General features: G+C 35.3%; 3 protein-coding genes across 6 annotated transcripts; all 3 read right to left on the reverse strand.

Annotated features, from left to right (window-relative positions):
• Positions 1-4: 4 nt before the first annotated feature.
• Positions 5-2,906, reverse strand: LOC107891280 (exo-poly-alpha-D-galacturonosidase). The gene is made up of 3 exons (XM_041100708.1): positions 2,077-2,906; positions 747-1,078; positions 5-652 (listed from the first exon to the last, which is right to left on the reverse strand). Exons 1-3 carry the CDS (start codon positions 2,637-2,639, stop codon positions 123-125), a joined length of 1,425 nt encoding a protein of 474 aa, XP_040956642.1. The 5' UTR covers positions 2,640-2,906; the 3' UTR covers positions 5-122.
• Positions 2,907-3,077: 171 nt separating this feature from the next.
• On the reverse strand, positions 3,078-9,122 carry LOC107891282 (transcription factor bHLH48). 3 transcript variants are annotated; one of them, XM_041100709.1, is made up of 8 exons: positions 7,992-9,122; positions 7,752-7,880; positions 7,574-7,639; positions 5,368-5,436; positions 5,183-5,254; positions 4,129-4,333; positions 3,963-4,012; positions 3,078-3,475 (listed from the first exon to the last, which is right to left on the reverse strand). In XM_041100709.1, the coding sequence occupies exons 1-8, from the start codon at positions 8,487-8,489 to the stop codon at positions 3,437-3,439; spliced, it is 1,128 nt and encodes a 375-aa protein (XP_040956643.1). In that variant the 5' UTR covers positions 8,490-9,122; the 3' UTR covers positions 3,078-3,436. The 3 variants fall into 3 exon arrangements, 2 of the variants coding, with proteins under 2 accessions (XP_040956643.1, XP_016671507.1); XR_005918158.1 differs by having other exon boundaries at positions 3,318-3,475; positions 3,963-4,031; XM_016816018.2 differs by lacking the exon at positions 3,963-4,012.
• Positions 9,123-10,575: 1,453 nt separating this feature from the next.
• LOC107891277 (protein cornichon homolog 1) lies at positions 10,576-13,360 on the reverse strand. Of its 2 annotated transcripts, XM_016816014.2 has the most exons (5): positions 13,087-13,360; positions 12,832-13,013; positions 12,157-12,279; positions 11,927-12,023; positions 10,720-11,049 (listed from the first exon to the last, which is right to left on the reverse strand). In XM_016816014.2, exons 1-4 carry the CDS (start codon positions 13,159-13,161, stop codon positions 11,945-11,947), a joined length of 459 nt encoding a protein of 152 aa, XP_016671503.1. In that variant the 5' UTR covers positions 13,162-13,360; the 3' UTR covers positions 10,720-11,049; positions 11,927-11,944. The 2 variants fall into 2 exon arrangements, with proteins under 2 accessions (XP_016671504.1, XP_016671503.1); XM_016816015.2 differs by lacking the exon at positions 11,927-12,023 and having other exon boundaries at positions 10,576-11,049.
• Between the last annotated feature and the right edge of the window lie 462 nt (positions 13,361-13,822).

Here is a 13,822-nt window from a genome sequence, read left to right on the forward strand (position 1 = left end):
AGAGTGAATCAATCATTTGTTTTAAATAGCTTTGCTGATAAAGAGTTTACAAGTAAAACTACACCTTCAAAGGTTTGTCCACGCATACAATTCGTGTAAAAATGATGAATTCAATGATGAATTCAATTTGAGCCAAAAAGGGGAATCTGCTCCGATGACCCCCTTCCCTGTTTGTAGACACCAGAATGGAAATTAAGCAAGGAAATGTTATTCACAGTAGAAGGCCTGAAGTCCAAAGGATTATCCCATTGCACCGTTCGTCCATCGAACCATCTCATATTTACATTCTCAACATCCAAACCATCAATATGTTCCATTATAATCCCTGCTGTGCTGTGGTTCACAAGTCCCTGACAGCCCGGCCGATAGTCAACCAACCCTCCCATGTATTTCGTCCATCGTTTGTATGTTAAGTTAATGTTGATGAATCTCAAATTCCTTAGCAGTCCACCTTTAGAACCTGATAAGAAGATACCGTTTTCGGAAACTGCGGAGATGTTTACGAAGTTCAAGTTGGAGATTGAACCCTCTGATGAATTTGAGTGCCGCGGGCAAGTCGTGACATAAATCGGTTCCGCCCTCCCCCACCATGACGGATCATAGTATCTCGTGCTGATGTTTATGTTTGAGAAAGTAATGTCACTTACATTTCCTGCACAAACCAAAAATCGTTCACTAAACTAGCGTAAAACCGGGTAACATTGACGATCAAAGAAGAACAAAAAACGAAAACCAGATAGCGTTACCTCCATCACGTATCTGCAATGCGAGCCCTCTATGAGAATCTACAATAGTAATGTTGTCAAAGACCAAATTGTTTAACTCAAACCAGCTAGCACTTCCAAGTTTAATTGCAGAAGATTTGGTTCGAATCCAGGAGTTGGTTGCAGTTAAGTTATATAGAGGGGAAGTGTATGTCTTGGGGCATATAGCATCATCTCCTGTATCAATGTGGCATCTTGTAATCACTGTATTATTTGAATCCTCAATGTCTATTCCATCATTGTTAGGTGTATTGAAATCTCCATAGATTGAAACATCATGGATAGATGTGTTTTCACATCGAACTATGTGCAAGCTGCAATTTATCCAAATTGTTCATCAGGATACATGGAATAACCCAAATCTCTTGTTTATATCATCTCAGCCCTTTTCTAATAGCAATTTTCAGGTTTTACTAATTGTTTCTATATTTCAAATCTACATGATCAAATCTTATATTCCCTACGTTATATCCATCCTTACATTCAAATGTGTTATCCATCCTAATCTTTCCATAAATCACAACAAACCAAAGTAACTGTAGAAACATGGTATCCCTTGAATTTGTACCTTGGAATTGTCCCTGAAACATATATTCAATTGCAAGATGCTTTCCATTGAAAAAGAAATATGATTTAAATAATTAATTACTAAATAATCTTATATGAATTATATTCCGATAGATAATATTATATTCTTTGAAGCAAAAGCAACTTAAAGAAAACAAAACAAGTAATACTAAAAAAAGGGGTGTAACTTGTGTAAGGAGGCATCCAGCAAAATTGGAACTTTGGGTCAAGGGAGAGTCTAAAATGAAGTTGGCCGGCATTGACCATCCTCTAGTAGGGGGTTGTCTTCACAGAAGCTATGTTATCCCAACCCAAGAAAGAGTGCGATATTTAATTCTTTTCTAAGTTTACTTCATATCTTGGGAAAATTAGACCTCTATATTCATATCCAAGTATCCTTACAGAATAGAATCATCATTGCGAGAATAACCAGCTAAAATATGCATACGCATGGAATGCCAAAACTCACTCTCTTACTTGAATAACCATGGAGTATCAAACTATAGTTATAATGATATGTAACTTTAACAGTAAAAGCCTCACATGCAATGTGTCAGCCACGGATAGGGGCATCCACGACTGCCAAGTCTGTATTGAAATTGAATAAAATAGATCGGTTCCCCTCAGGTGCAAAACTAAATAATGCCGAGGGACAAACTGAAAAGGGATAAGGTTCGTAACCAATACGATTCTGACACATACGCAATCACAACATGATAGAGAGAGAAAAAGAAAAGGGACTTACCACCAATAGGCCGGTTGCCTGAAGGTAACATTCCAAACTCTGACGTTGGTAGAGTCAAGAAAACCCACCAACCTTGGCCTACACTCATCGCCGGAGCAAGCCCCTGTCTGGTTCCAGCTCACCATCACGTTTTTTCTTTCGTCGAACTTCACCACGAACTCCAACCCCTGCCCATCCACCACCCCTCCACCTGTTATCCCTACATCCCTTGCATTCTCTGCCAATATCACATACCACCTATCGAACTCTTTCGGGTAGTCTTCCAATTTGGTCCCACCCAAGATGGTGGAGCCTTTCGGGATGTCCAAAATCACGTTGGATTTGAGGAAGATGGTGGCCGTTAGGTATGTGCCTGTTGGGAAGGTCACGTAGCAAGGTTTAGTGCGGCAGCTGCCGATGGCCGACTGGATGGCGGCTGTGTCGTAGTGTTTGCCGTCTCCGGTGGCTCCGAAGTCTCTGACGGAGATAGAGGGAGTATGTGATTGAATGACGATGGGGAGGAGGAATAGGAAAGCGATCGCTGTTAGACGGGGAATTGGAGCTGCTGCTGCTCCACCACCCATTTCTTTTGGATCTGGTCAACTGATTAGGAAATGGAAATGGCCAAGCCAAGCCAAGAAATTGGCGTTTAGTAAAGCGGAAACTTGTTATGAAGTAGTGTTCCTTCTTATCGACAGAGAAATATTAAATACGATACAAAGCAATCATTGGGAATTTGCGTAACAAACAAGAGTCTGGGCCATTGGAGAGTGGACCATTATGGCGTGAGTAATCTACTACGTTTTTCTTTTGGGGGGCTTTTCACTGGACTGGTTTCATTTTTCGGACTGCCTTGTTATTGTCACCATAATTGATTCATTGGAATGAAATGTGTAAATGCCATCCTCGTCATTCCGATCAAATACAACCAAACAGAATTGGACAAAACAGGAGCCACTGAAACCCTTTTCATAGTTCATACACAAATTCAGTCTGTCAAGGACTAAAGCAAATATATAATATTGAACAAAAGAAACTATCTTTCATAATAGTAACCATAGTTCGTTCTATGATTTTACAATATGAATCAATCTACCCCGCAAATGAAGTATTAATTGAAGGACTTTTTAGTATATATAGTAATGTATATATATGTATATAATAGTAGTAACAGCATACTGAGACTTTCTTGTCTCTGGTCCTGAGAAATCCCAAGGTTTCCAACCAACTCTGAGTAAATATATGACATGGAAACCAAGAGATAAATGATAGGAGTCTCTCCTTTACTTCCTGCTATTTTCTAATACTTGATATATATACAATACTAGCTACAACTACAACAATCTTTCCACAAGTCTAACCGTTGGAACTTCTTCAGACTTCATAGCTCCATTTTCAGTTTGATTGGCATGCAACGTTGCTGCACCAAAGTTGCAATAGATGTTTAGTCTCATTCTCTGTTTCATTGGCATGAGAAGGAACATACAAAACCCATGTATGAAACGAAATTGAATGACTAATATCAAACTTGATAAAAGTTTTAAGTAGCAAACATCTGGAACTGGAAGCTGACAACATCATTTTCTCATCAATTCTTCAACAAAGAAATGAAGTTCTCTGAATGAAGTAATTGTAGGATAAGTTTTAAAACCTTGAGAAATACAATTATTTGACACCCTTCCCACCTAGCTTTTCCCTCGGTTTTATCCAGCATTGTAGTACAATAATAGCCAGTGCAGATAACCACAGGGATAACTAAATCATGACTCCTTAAACTTTTAACCTCAAAAAGTTCCTCCGACTCTCCATAATTTGCTATGCTGTTCTTTCTCAAAAATTCTATTCAATTTATTAAAGGGAAATGTCAAAATTCAATGCAATCTGTGAGGAAACTAGACAACAACCACCTTGTTGGTTGTCCATTGACCATTTGAAGAGAATAGTTCAAGCTCTGCTACTGCTTGTTTAAGATGAAACTTGAAAGTTAGATGTGATTCAAAATGTTAGGTTGTGGTTTTGCAAATTTACTAATGATGATAATTCAGAAAGCAACTAAACTCATTCCTTATCTACCTGAATTTACTGAGGAGTCATAACTTAAAAGTGAGTTCTCTGGAGTGATGTAATTATTGCAGACTTCTCTCCCCCAAACAGGCTGCTGACGTGCATCAAATTGCCATTGCTGCTGATGCTGTTGCTTGTTGCCATTGACTTGAACCCCAGGCCATATTAGAGGCATAACCATACTGGGGAAGTTACTGTCCGGTAGAGATCCGCTCTACAAGTATTAAACGATGATTACACCTGTTAGTGGAAATTTTCAGGTAATTAAATCAATAGCTATTGTCTTGACTAAGAGAAATTTGATGGTATACCATGTAAATCGTGCATCATATATATGCTCCTACCCGACATAATCCATTATAAAGCCAGTTTATATTACCAATTTATATTACCAGATTTCACCAATTTATATGTACGCTTCGTTCTATGGCTTCGTCTAATTACCAATCTATATTACCAGATTTCACCACAAAAGGTTAATATAGAACCAGCATTTCAGCATTTTCCGTTCAAACCATTCTGCTAACAGCATTATAAATCATTTGAAGACCCATGAATTTCAATATTTTCCAGCAACAATGGGCCATCATGGCTGGCACTATTTGATTTTCCATCGAAATCTACATTACCATTAGCTGACTGACAACCATTTTTCCCAGTCACATTAACCAATGGTTGAAAGCATAAAGAGCAGATGACGATGGTGGTCGTGACATGACCAACTGCCCTCCAAATATTAATGAGAAGCAGTCCTTTAAAATACCAGCTAGGAATCTGGTGGAAGAAGCCATAGAACGAAGCGTACACCCACTTACACTTTACCAATCTATAGTCTGAGTTCATAAACAACAATTCTAGAATGAATATACGAAAATTTCAAGAAACCTCTGACATTAAAGTCCTCTGGAGGAATATAGTCGTAGCTTAGCTCCCACCGAACCTAAAGAAGGCTGAAAACTTTGCAGAACTACCAGTCAAATGAACTAGGAGAATTACCAAAGGAGCTGAGCTTTCAACTCCAAATGTTACACTAGGCATATAAGACAAGGTGCCAGATACTTACTTCTGTTGTGAATATACTGTTGAGGTTGAAATCAGTTCTCGGGTTCACAGCAGCAAGTCTCATTGATAAGAACTGCAACCAAAGAAACATGATACCAGAATCAGACCATGGGAATGGAAGATACTGCAAGTCTCATTGATAAGAACTGCAACACAAAAATGATGCTTGAGAAGAACAATTCTCACCTCCACTTGATTTTGTAGGGACTGCACATGATTGATGATTTCATCCAACACCAAAGCTGTACCAGAAATCTGCAGAACAGATTACAAACTTGTTGAATATATTTAAATTTGTAGTCTTGTAGACATTCTGTAAAGAAATTCAAACTAAAAGCGCTTCAGACAACATTCAACTTCTTGAACCTAATGCCTTAAGAAACAAAAACATAGCTGACAAAGCTCTTGACATTTGATCCTCATAGAATATTTTTATAATAAACATACAAGAAGGGTGGACTACCATTTGAACTTTAATTTATTGTTCTTATTTGAAACTACCAGAAACAATTTGTATGGGCTACAAGGATACTTTGTCTACATGAAAGCATTAATTGAAAATAATGTCAGTGTTGTCAAAGGCACAAGGCACACTTACGTGCTAGAACCCACATATTGCTGGAGAGCATGTCACAAAACAGACATTTCTCTGAGTGAAGGTACAATATGCGTGTATATATTATATACCCACACCCATAATAATACTAAACTCTAAACCGTAAATTCAATTTAACTTGCAAAACATGCAAGATTTTCTTTTCCTGTTCTTAGACAATATGCACCATTTCCTTATAGTCTCACGTATGGAATCCAGTTTATCTTACAAAAATACAAATTTTCCATTTTTCTTTTACTGGCCAATATGCATGATTTCCTTAGTCTCATATATGTTGTTGAACACTCAAATATTGAGAATAGCGAGTTCAATATTATCCCATTTCTTACTAGTAAAAGTACAATTAATTAAAAATAACTTCTAGACTTTTATTTTTGGGTGCTTATTGCCTTACAGAAAAGTGGGCTTAGGCAAACAAGTGTGTGCCTGATCAAAAGTGCACGTTTGATTTCTGGTGCTAAGGTGCACAGTTTAACAACACTGATTCAGATATTGGAAATAAATGGCCTGAGTACCAGACTAAAAAGCAGGAAGTCAACTCAAACGGAAGCAGATAAGTTTCCAGTTTAGTATAGTAGAATCCACCTAGATTTTGATTGCTTGAAAATTATGGCTTCAACTTTCGGAATAACCATGTAAGCTTATCTTAGGCTGCGTACCAGGAACCATTAAAAGACATGAGAGAATTGAAAATTTCATGACACACAGATAGATGGCTTAATCATGGCCTCATACTAAAATAAGTTCCAACCTGACTACCTCCAAAACAAAAATCTAAAGCTAGATGGAATCCTGTAGTTCCAATCTCCTGAAGAATGTAATGTGAAAGGCATCAGACTGAAAGCAATTAAAATCAACAATTTTTTTTCAAAAATTCCAAAACTCTGTCCTTTAAAATTTCAAGGAGATCATGACTTGTGGTCCAGAAAAAGAAAGGTTATTCACAGGTTTGCTTATCTACTTTTTGCTGAATTGTGGTCACTTCATGAAGAAAAGGCACCAGAAAAAGACTCAGATCTCCTTTTATTTGTTAAAAAGATCTTATGAAATGTTAAGGAATAAATCAAGATAATGTCCTGAACAATTAAAACTAATTAGCCAAGAACTACCACATTATGTCCACATGTAGTTAGGCAGGATATTGGGCATGTAAAAAGCATTTTCTTTTGTCATCCTTTTTCTACTTATCCCGTAGAGGACAGATACCGAACCTATAACAGAAGTTAGCAACCATTATATATCAATGAAATGGGACCCCATAAAGACATCTAATCTAACAAGCCACTAGACATGTCTACAGAGCTCTTCATGGTAATGTCAAGCTCAAGCATTTGCGCATGACCAAAACTATACTTTCCATAGATGATTCAAAGTCCAAAACACCAAGTAGAAAGATCTTAGAAAATCTAGCTTTCCCATTTATACTAACATCGCTAAAAGGACAACAAAACCGGACTTGCTATTAGAAAAAAGATGAAATGAACCCTTTTTTATAATAAATGAAGAAGAAGAAAGAAAAGAAAAGTGACTCTGAACAAACTCTCCCCACAAAAGAAAAGTAGCTAAAACATTAAAATCACCAAACTGCCATTAGGACATCAAGATCATCACTTTTATTGTTACGGAAGTATTGTGCAAAAGGTGACAAAGACAACATTTACTAACAAAAAAGAATCTAAAGACCTTTCTTGTTGCCCGTTTAGACAGATAATCCTAGTTTGATAAAAAAATAACAATCAAATCAGTAACCAACCTGTTAATCCAATTGAAACTCACCTTATTGCAACCAGGTACCAACTCCTGTAGTAGCTTCATTCGTGCATTAATCTTCTCTCTCCTTGCCTATAATTCCCCGTATTAAACACCAAATTTAGCTTCAACATAAATTAGCAAATACTAATAAGAAAATTAATTAAGGAGTTAATCGTGATTTCATAGGATATTAGTGAACTACTCTCTCTGCTAAGCTATGGCTATCCGTTGCTTCTCCCCGGCGAGCTCTAACGTGAACATAGGGCAGCTTTTCAGGGCCATCTGAGCTATCATTCACCGCAGTTTTGCTTTTCTTCGTTGAACCTTTAGCCTAAAAAAACCCTCAAAAACGAATTATTAAGCTGATTAATTAAAATTATGCCGAAAAAGGAAAATCCCAGAAACGCTAGTTGAAAATTTTCTTTTGTGTATGGTTTTCCACCTTCTTTTCGCGATCCTTTCTCTTGAAATTCCGCTTCTCCACCGCTGGGTCAGAAACCAACGGCTGAGATGACTCGGTCTCCGCCGGCTCACTCTTCACTGCTTTCTCAAGATTCAAGGTTGAATTGTTCGACGTCGTTTCAGGCGCGTTGCTCTTGTTATTGGTGTTGTTAACCCCTCCAGCAAACACAGAGGATCTCGCAGCTTGATCAATCAAAGAGGTATTAGAAGGAAAAAGAAAGTTTCCTTTTAAAGCTTCAAAGCTGGGAGCCGGAGCAGCGATAAGCTTAGCCGAAGCCGGAGAGTGAAGAAGCTCAAGGGCTCGTGAAGCCGGGAGTTCAAGAAGAGCCGCGAGAGAAGTCGCATTGTCAGATGGCGGAGCCAAGATTAAACGGTGGAATTCGTCTGTAAATTGTAGGGATTCGAGTGCCGCAACTTGGTCCCCGTCTGACGCCGTTATGTTGGATCTGGTTTCCGTCGTCCCTGCCTTCGACTCCATTAGAGAGCGGTGGGACTAGGCAATTTGGGAAGTGTGAAAAATACCCACGTTCAAAATTCAGGAAAATAAAAAGCAGCCACTTGGTTAGTTCAACCCAAATTGCAGTGTTAACAGGTTAAAGAAGTGAAGCGAGAAAGTTGGGTTAGATTCGTGGAGGGCGGTCAGCTCAAGCTTAGAAAAATGAGTAAAACGTTGTTGGAGAGAGTGTTTGTCGCCCTGAAAAGTGCAGACACATTAGGAAATTTCTTTTATAAATTTTTATTATTTCTGCAGAGAGAGAAAGCGACGAGGAAAACGCACTAAACTTGTACAGTTGATTGAGATCAGGAGAAAACAAGTTCGCTGGGTTGGGTTAGATTTTTGGGTCTGTTCGAGCTACTATAAGCTTCCAATATTTACAAGTTTGGGGCTGAATTTGGATTTCGGCTCAATCCGGTTTCCCGAATCGTTTTTAGTGTTTTTATCATCAAGTAGTAGGGGAATAATTATCTATGTTTGAATCAGATTTGAGGGTATACCAACCTCCTTAATCAAAAAAAAATCAATCAACCCTCTTCACCAAAAATATATTCAATTAAACTTTTAAATTTTTAAGTTGGTATCAATTAAATTTTTCGAAGAACATTTTTCGTCTTTAACTGCTATAGCATTAATGTAACGTTTTGTGTTAATCACAGTTGTTGATGTGGTAGTGTCAAGTCAGCTGCCACCTTAGTAAAAAAATAAAAATTTTAATTTTTTTATAAATTAAAAGGAATATTTTTTATATTTTACTGGAATGAATCTAAACAAATAGTTGTCCAAGTTCATTCATTTCAAAACTTATTTTTAAAATAGTTAAAAATTAATACTTTTAATTTTTTATAAATATGTAGACTTAATTATGGGCCAGACCGGGCCAGGCCAATACAAAATTTTAGTTATATTTTCTAGACTCAAATTTGGCCCAAAAAATGGGGCTAAAATTTTGCTCAAGCACCCTAGATGAGAAATGTTAAACCTGAGCCCAGCCTGGCCTGTATTTAAAATTTTTATATTATTTTATATAAAAACAAATTTATAAATACAATACATGAAATACATTAAAAACATTAAAATAAATGTTTCTCAAAAAATTAAAAATACATTAAAATTTTTTTATACTTAAATAAAACTGAGATAGTTGTAACTTAGCAAGCAAATGTTTCTAAAATAGTAGTAAGGGTAATAAAAAAAAAGAGTTATACAATATCCAAATTCCAAACAATAACAACATAATAGTAGCAATATAATAACAAAACAACAGAATGAAATAAAAAAAGACATTCGAGCCAAGTCTAGGCCAAAAAAAGACTTTATTTTTTGTTAAAGTCCATTTTTCGGACCTATATTTTTGTCTAAATCCTCCCACTTTTCAGGCGAGCTTTGTAGCCCGATCAATGATCATCTAGGTTCATTGAAGACAATTTTTCTAAATTATATAAAATTTTAAAATATTAAAAAATATATTTTTTAAACTTGTGTCAATTTTTAAATTCTGATACCTTTTTAGATATATAAAAAATAAAATTTTATTTTGGAAAATAAATAAATTTATTCTTCAATAAGGAAAGGAAGGGGAATTTAACACTTGCCAAGAATTTTCGTTATTGGACAATAAATCCATCAACTAAATAAAAATAATAATAAGTGAATTTTACATGTCATTTTTCACGAACTTGACTGTTCATATATAAATATGAGATGAATCAAAGCACATGATCAAGATCAATCTAAACATGAGATGGATTTGCCATGACCATATGTCCTTATATAATAAAGATTGAAAAATAAATTTATTTATATATTTATATATTTTTTATATTTCTTAAAATGTATCAATAGAATTTATATCATATTTTTAAAGAAAATAACTTTTAATATTTTTCTAAACTTTATATAATTTAGAAAAATTATCTTTGATATGTCCATATTCATAGTGAATGTGGACAACCATATGTCCTGTTTCATTTTGGATTTAACTTTTAAATAGTTTTTATTATTTTGAAAATTTTAGTTTTGTTTAATATTTTTATAAACAGAAGCTCAATTGGCTCAAAGACGAATATTTTAAAAAGCTACTGAAAACACCAAAATTGAATGAAATTGAAGGTAACAACGCTGTAAAAATTCAAGCCTAAGGTCTAATCTAGAAAAGAAAAACAGAAGTTGAGGAAGGAAATACATGTGCCCATGACAGCAAAAACATAAATGGATCATCAATCAGTTCAATATATTAGAAGGAACTTCAAGAAAAAAAGCATACTTGATTCAATCATTTCTTTAGGAAGATAACACTCCTTTCACTTGATTCTTCAAAACTTGGAAAATTTGTCTAGCTCCTTCCCTTTGCATCAATCAGCCCGAGTAAAAACCCATTCAGTAAACTAATCAAACTATCAACTTTTGGTACATCTACTCCAGTTAGCTAGGTTTCACTTTCAACACAGACTTACAAATACCAACTACCACACTGCCAAGTAATCAAAATGCATGCACATCAACTTCATCATGTAAAGAGTTGAACGCAGATATTACTAGCCTGCAAATTGGAGGTTATTTTCAGCATGCATAACATGCATAGGGAAACAGAGAAATCGGATAGAAATTTCAAGAAGGCAAAAAGAAACTAATTACGAAAGAAAACTATATAGACAGAAAGAAATATAATTTCCAGGAAGTGTATATTCTAAGGCAGCAAACAACAGAACTACAGTATCTTCACATCAATTAAAGAAAGAGCTAACTTGTCTCCATTATGAACATGCATGCATCTCTCTAAACACCTCTGAATGAAAGACACACCAGCATTTTTATCACTGCTTAATTGTGACATCCTCCTAGCTGTAGGGTACTGAAAGAAATTACGTAATTCCACTAGTTTACACTAGAAAATACGATAATTCTGCTAGGAGAAAATATAAACAAATGAAGCTTGCATTACTTTTGAATACTTCGCAGTTCTCACAAGAAACACCATGTATAGCTAACAAAGACAGCTTGGGTCCAAAGACACGTAACACCTATTGATGGAAATTGAATCTTTCATACATATAGAATTATAATCTATTAATGGAAATAGAATCTTTAAATACATATAGAAATAGATTGGTTTGCAAGTATGCCATAACTTGCTAATAATATATCCCTGGTGAGGGAGTTTCAGTTTTTGAAAATGAAATTCTTGAATCTTAAACAGTCAAAAGTTGAAGAAAAATAAATCAAATATCACAAATCTGATACGCAAGTTAATACTAAATTTTGGACACATTGGAAGCTATTTTGCATAATGCAACAGTAAACTAGCCAGGTTATGCATGCATGCAATATTAGCATGGATATAATTGTAAATGCAGCAATCTACTTCAACAACAGAGAAACGGTACATGCATGTGCTGAATTATGACAAGAGGACTAACCAAAGGGTTCCTAAAATACTAGTAGAAAAGAGAGGTTCGAATGTCTAATTCTTCAAACTTCCATGCGAAGAAAAAGAAAATGCTTGCAGAGAGGAGTCTACACCCAACAAAGAGGGAAAAGCTTAATTAGAAAGACTAAATCATGCAATAAGTACATGGCAGTGCAGAAATAATAGTGCTAAATATAGGAGTGAATCAAAAACAAAATATTGCTTAAGTTCCGAAATAACCTGAACAAAACTACAGTGAAGAGCAATAAGTAAAGGGCCAACTTGATAAAACGATATTTCTTCTCAGTATTAAGATCTCTGAAAATCTCAGTGACATCAAGAAGATGCTTCCGATTCAAGTACCTGAAACATCAATTATAAATAAAACATTATGCAGTCACAAATTGAATGCAGAATTTAGTTCAAAAAGTAACTATATTAAAAGGAAAGTTAGTTGATTCACTTGTCGACTTCATTTTTCAATCGATTATAAGGATCCATGATGCAAGCATTGGCTAGAGTTAGCATTTCAAAACAAAACTTTTAACTTAAAAGATTTCTTGCTTGAAAATTTTCCTTTAACACGACTATACACATCTGTCTCTCTGAAATGGTGATAGAATCTTATGAATTCACAACTTTCTAAATATAATACTAACAGTTTTGAAAGCACAGAAAACCTCAGGGCAAAGATCCAAGTCAAAGTCCAAAATTAAAATTTAAAGCCAAGCTCCTAGCAAGATTCAAATCTTGTTCTTGTATATCTACATCATCATCGGTCTCGACCTATAAAGTCTAAAATATTTGACCTGATTCAAACCTAACAGAGCAAAGAAGGGGGGGGGATGCCATTGTAGAATAATCAGAGTAAACTTAAATGCATAGTTTATTTAGGGAGTAAGTAAACGAACTTACAACATGAGATGATAAGCAGCGATAGGAAGAGTGAAAAGAAACATGAACCAATGCCAGGTGAGCAGGAAAGAAATGCAGAGAAATCCTTGCAAAAGGAACTCCGGGAGAACAATCGAATTAATCCGAGTAGAAGCTTCGAAAGGATTCAGATGATCAGCCTCAAGATCTGATAACGATAACAACTGTGCCAAAACAAAATTAGAGAAGATCAAAAAACAAAGAAAGAAAGAAAAGAGGAGAGAAGAGTATTATTACCTGATAAAAGGATGAAGCAAGAAGAGCAATGTTGATGAAGAAACAGACAACCCAGAAAATTAAATCCCAAGCCATTTTCCCCCAACAATGTTAAAGCTCCGATTAGCTGCCTTTTATTCTTCTTCTTTTTCCTTCAGAGAGAAAAGAGAAACCCTTTGTTTTACAGGGTTTTTTACTTTATTTGAACCGAGTGAAAGTGGAATACATGGATCATGGAACACGGGTGGTCTTTTTTTTTTCACTTTTCAGCGTGGGAGCCTGCCTTTCCTTTTTCGGCTTCCTCAAAATGAGATAATATTATAAATTGCTGAATAAATTGCAAAATAGATCATTTAGGTTTAAGTAAATTTACATTTTGATAATTAAATTTTTAAAATTCACTATAAGGTCACTAACCTTATCAATTTATTATGTTATAGCAGTTGACGATGTAGGCATTAAGGATGTAAAACCAAATTGATATGGTACCTTAATATCATCATTTCAATTGAAAATTTTAATATCCATTTTACAGTTGGTCTTATTTCTTTTTTTCTTTTTATTTTCTTTATCCCCTTATTTTCCTTCTCTTCTTCTCTACTTCTTTTTCTCATTTCTTCCTTTCATAACCTTAACCATTACCGACGCTAACATTGTCTCCAGTCATAACATCCAAAATGCATAAATTAACTACAGAGTATCCATATAAATTATGAGCAAAAGGTTAATCAAGATTTAGAATAAACAACCATTTCTT

The sequence above is a fragment of the Gossypium hirsutum genome, chromosome D09 (assembly GCF_007990345.1).
Source record: "Gossypium hirsutum isolate 1008001.06 chromosome D09, Gossypium_hirsutum_v2.1, whole genome shotgun sequence".
Classification (NCBI taxonomy): domain Eukaryota; kingdom Viridiplantae; phylum Streptophyta; class Magnoliopsida; order Malvales; family Malvaceae; genus Gossypium; species Gossypium hirsutum.

Bases quoted from the DNA above. Each gene is read 5' to 3' on its own strand.
- LOC107891280 (XM_041100708.1), bottom strand. From the start codon at position 2,639: ATGGGTGGTGGAGCAGCAGCAGCTCCAATTCCCCGTCTAACAGCGATC. The intron at 1,079-2,076 runs GTAAGTCCCTTT...GATAAATTGCAG, and splicing joins AGGCAACCGGCCTATTGGTG to CTTGCACATAGTTCGATGTG. The intron at 653-746 runs GTAACGCTATCT...TGGTTTGTGCAG, and splicing joins ATTGCAGATACGTGATGGAG to GAAATGTAAGTGACATTACT.
- LOC107891282 (XM_041100709.1), bottom strand. From the start codon at position 8,489: ATGGAGTCGAAGGCAGGGACGACGGAAACCAGATCCAACATAACGGCG. The intron at 5,437-7,573 runs GTGAGTTTCAAT...TCTGTTCTGCAG, and splicing joins TGGTACCTGGTTGCAATAAG to ATTTCTGGTACAGCTTTGGT. The intron at 4,013-4,128 runs GTAGATAAGGAA...TTAAACAAGCAG, and splicing joins TGACTCCTCAGTAAATTCAG to TAGCAGAGCTTGAACTATTC.
- LOC107891277 (XM_016816014.2), bottom strand. From the start codon at position 13,161: ATGGCTTGGGATTTAATTTTCTGGGTTGTCTGTTTCTTCATCAACATT. The intron at 13,014-13,086 runs GTAATAATACTC...GTTTTGGCACAG, and splicing joins TTGCTTCATCCTTTTATCAG to TTGTTATCGTTATCAGATCT. The intron at 12,024-12,156 runs GTTATTTCGGAA...TGTTGGGTGTAG, and splicing joins TTCACTGTAGTTTTGTTCAG to ACTCCTCTCTGCAAGCATTT.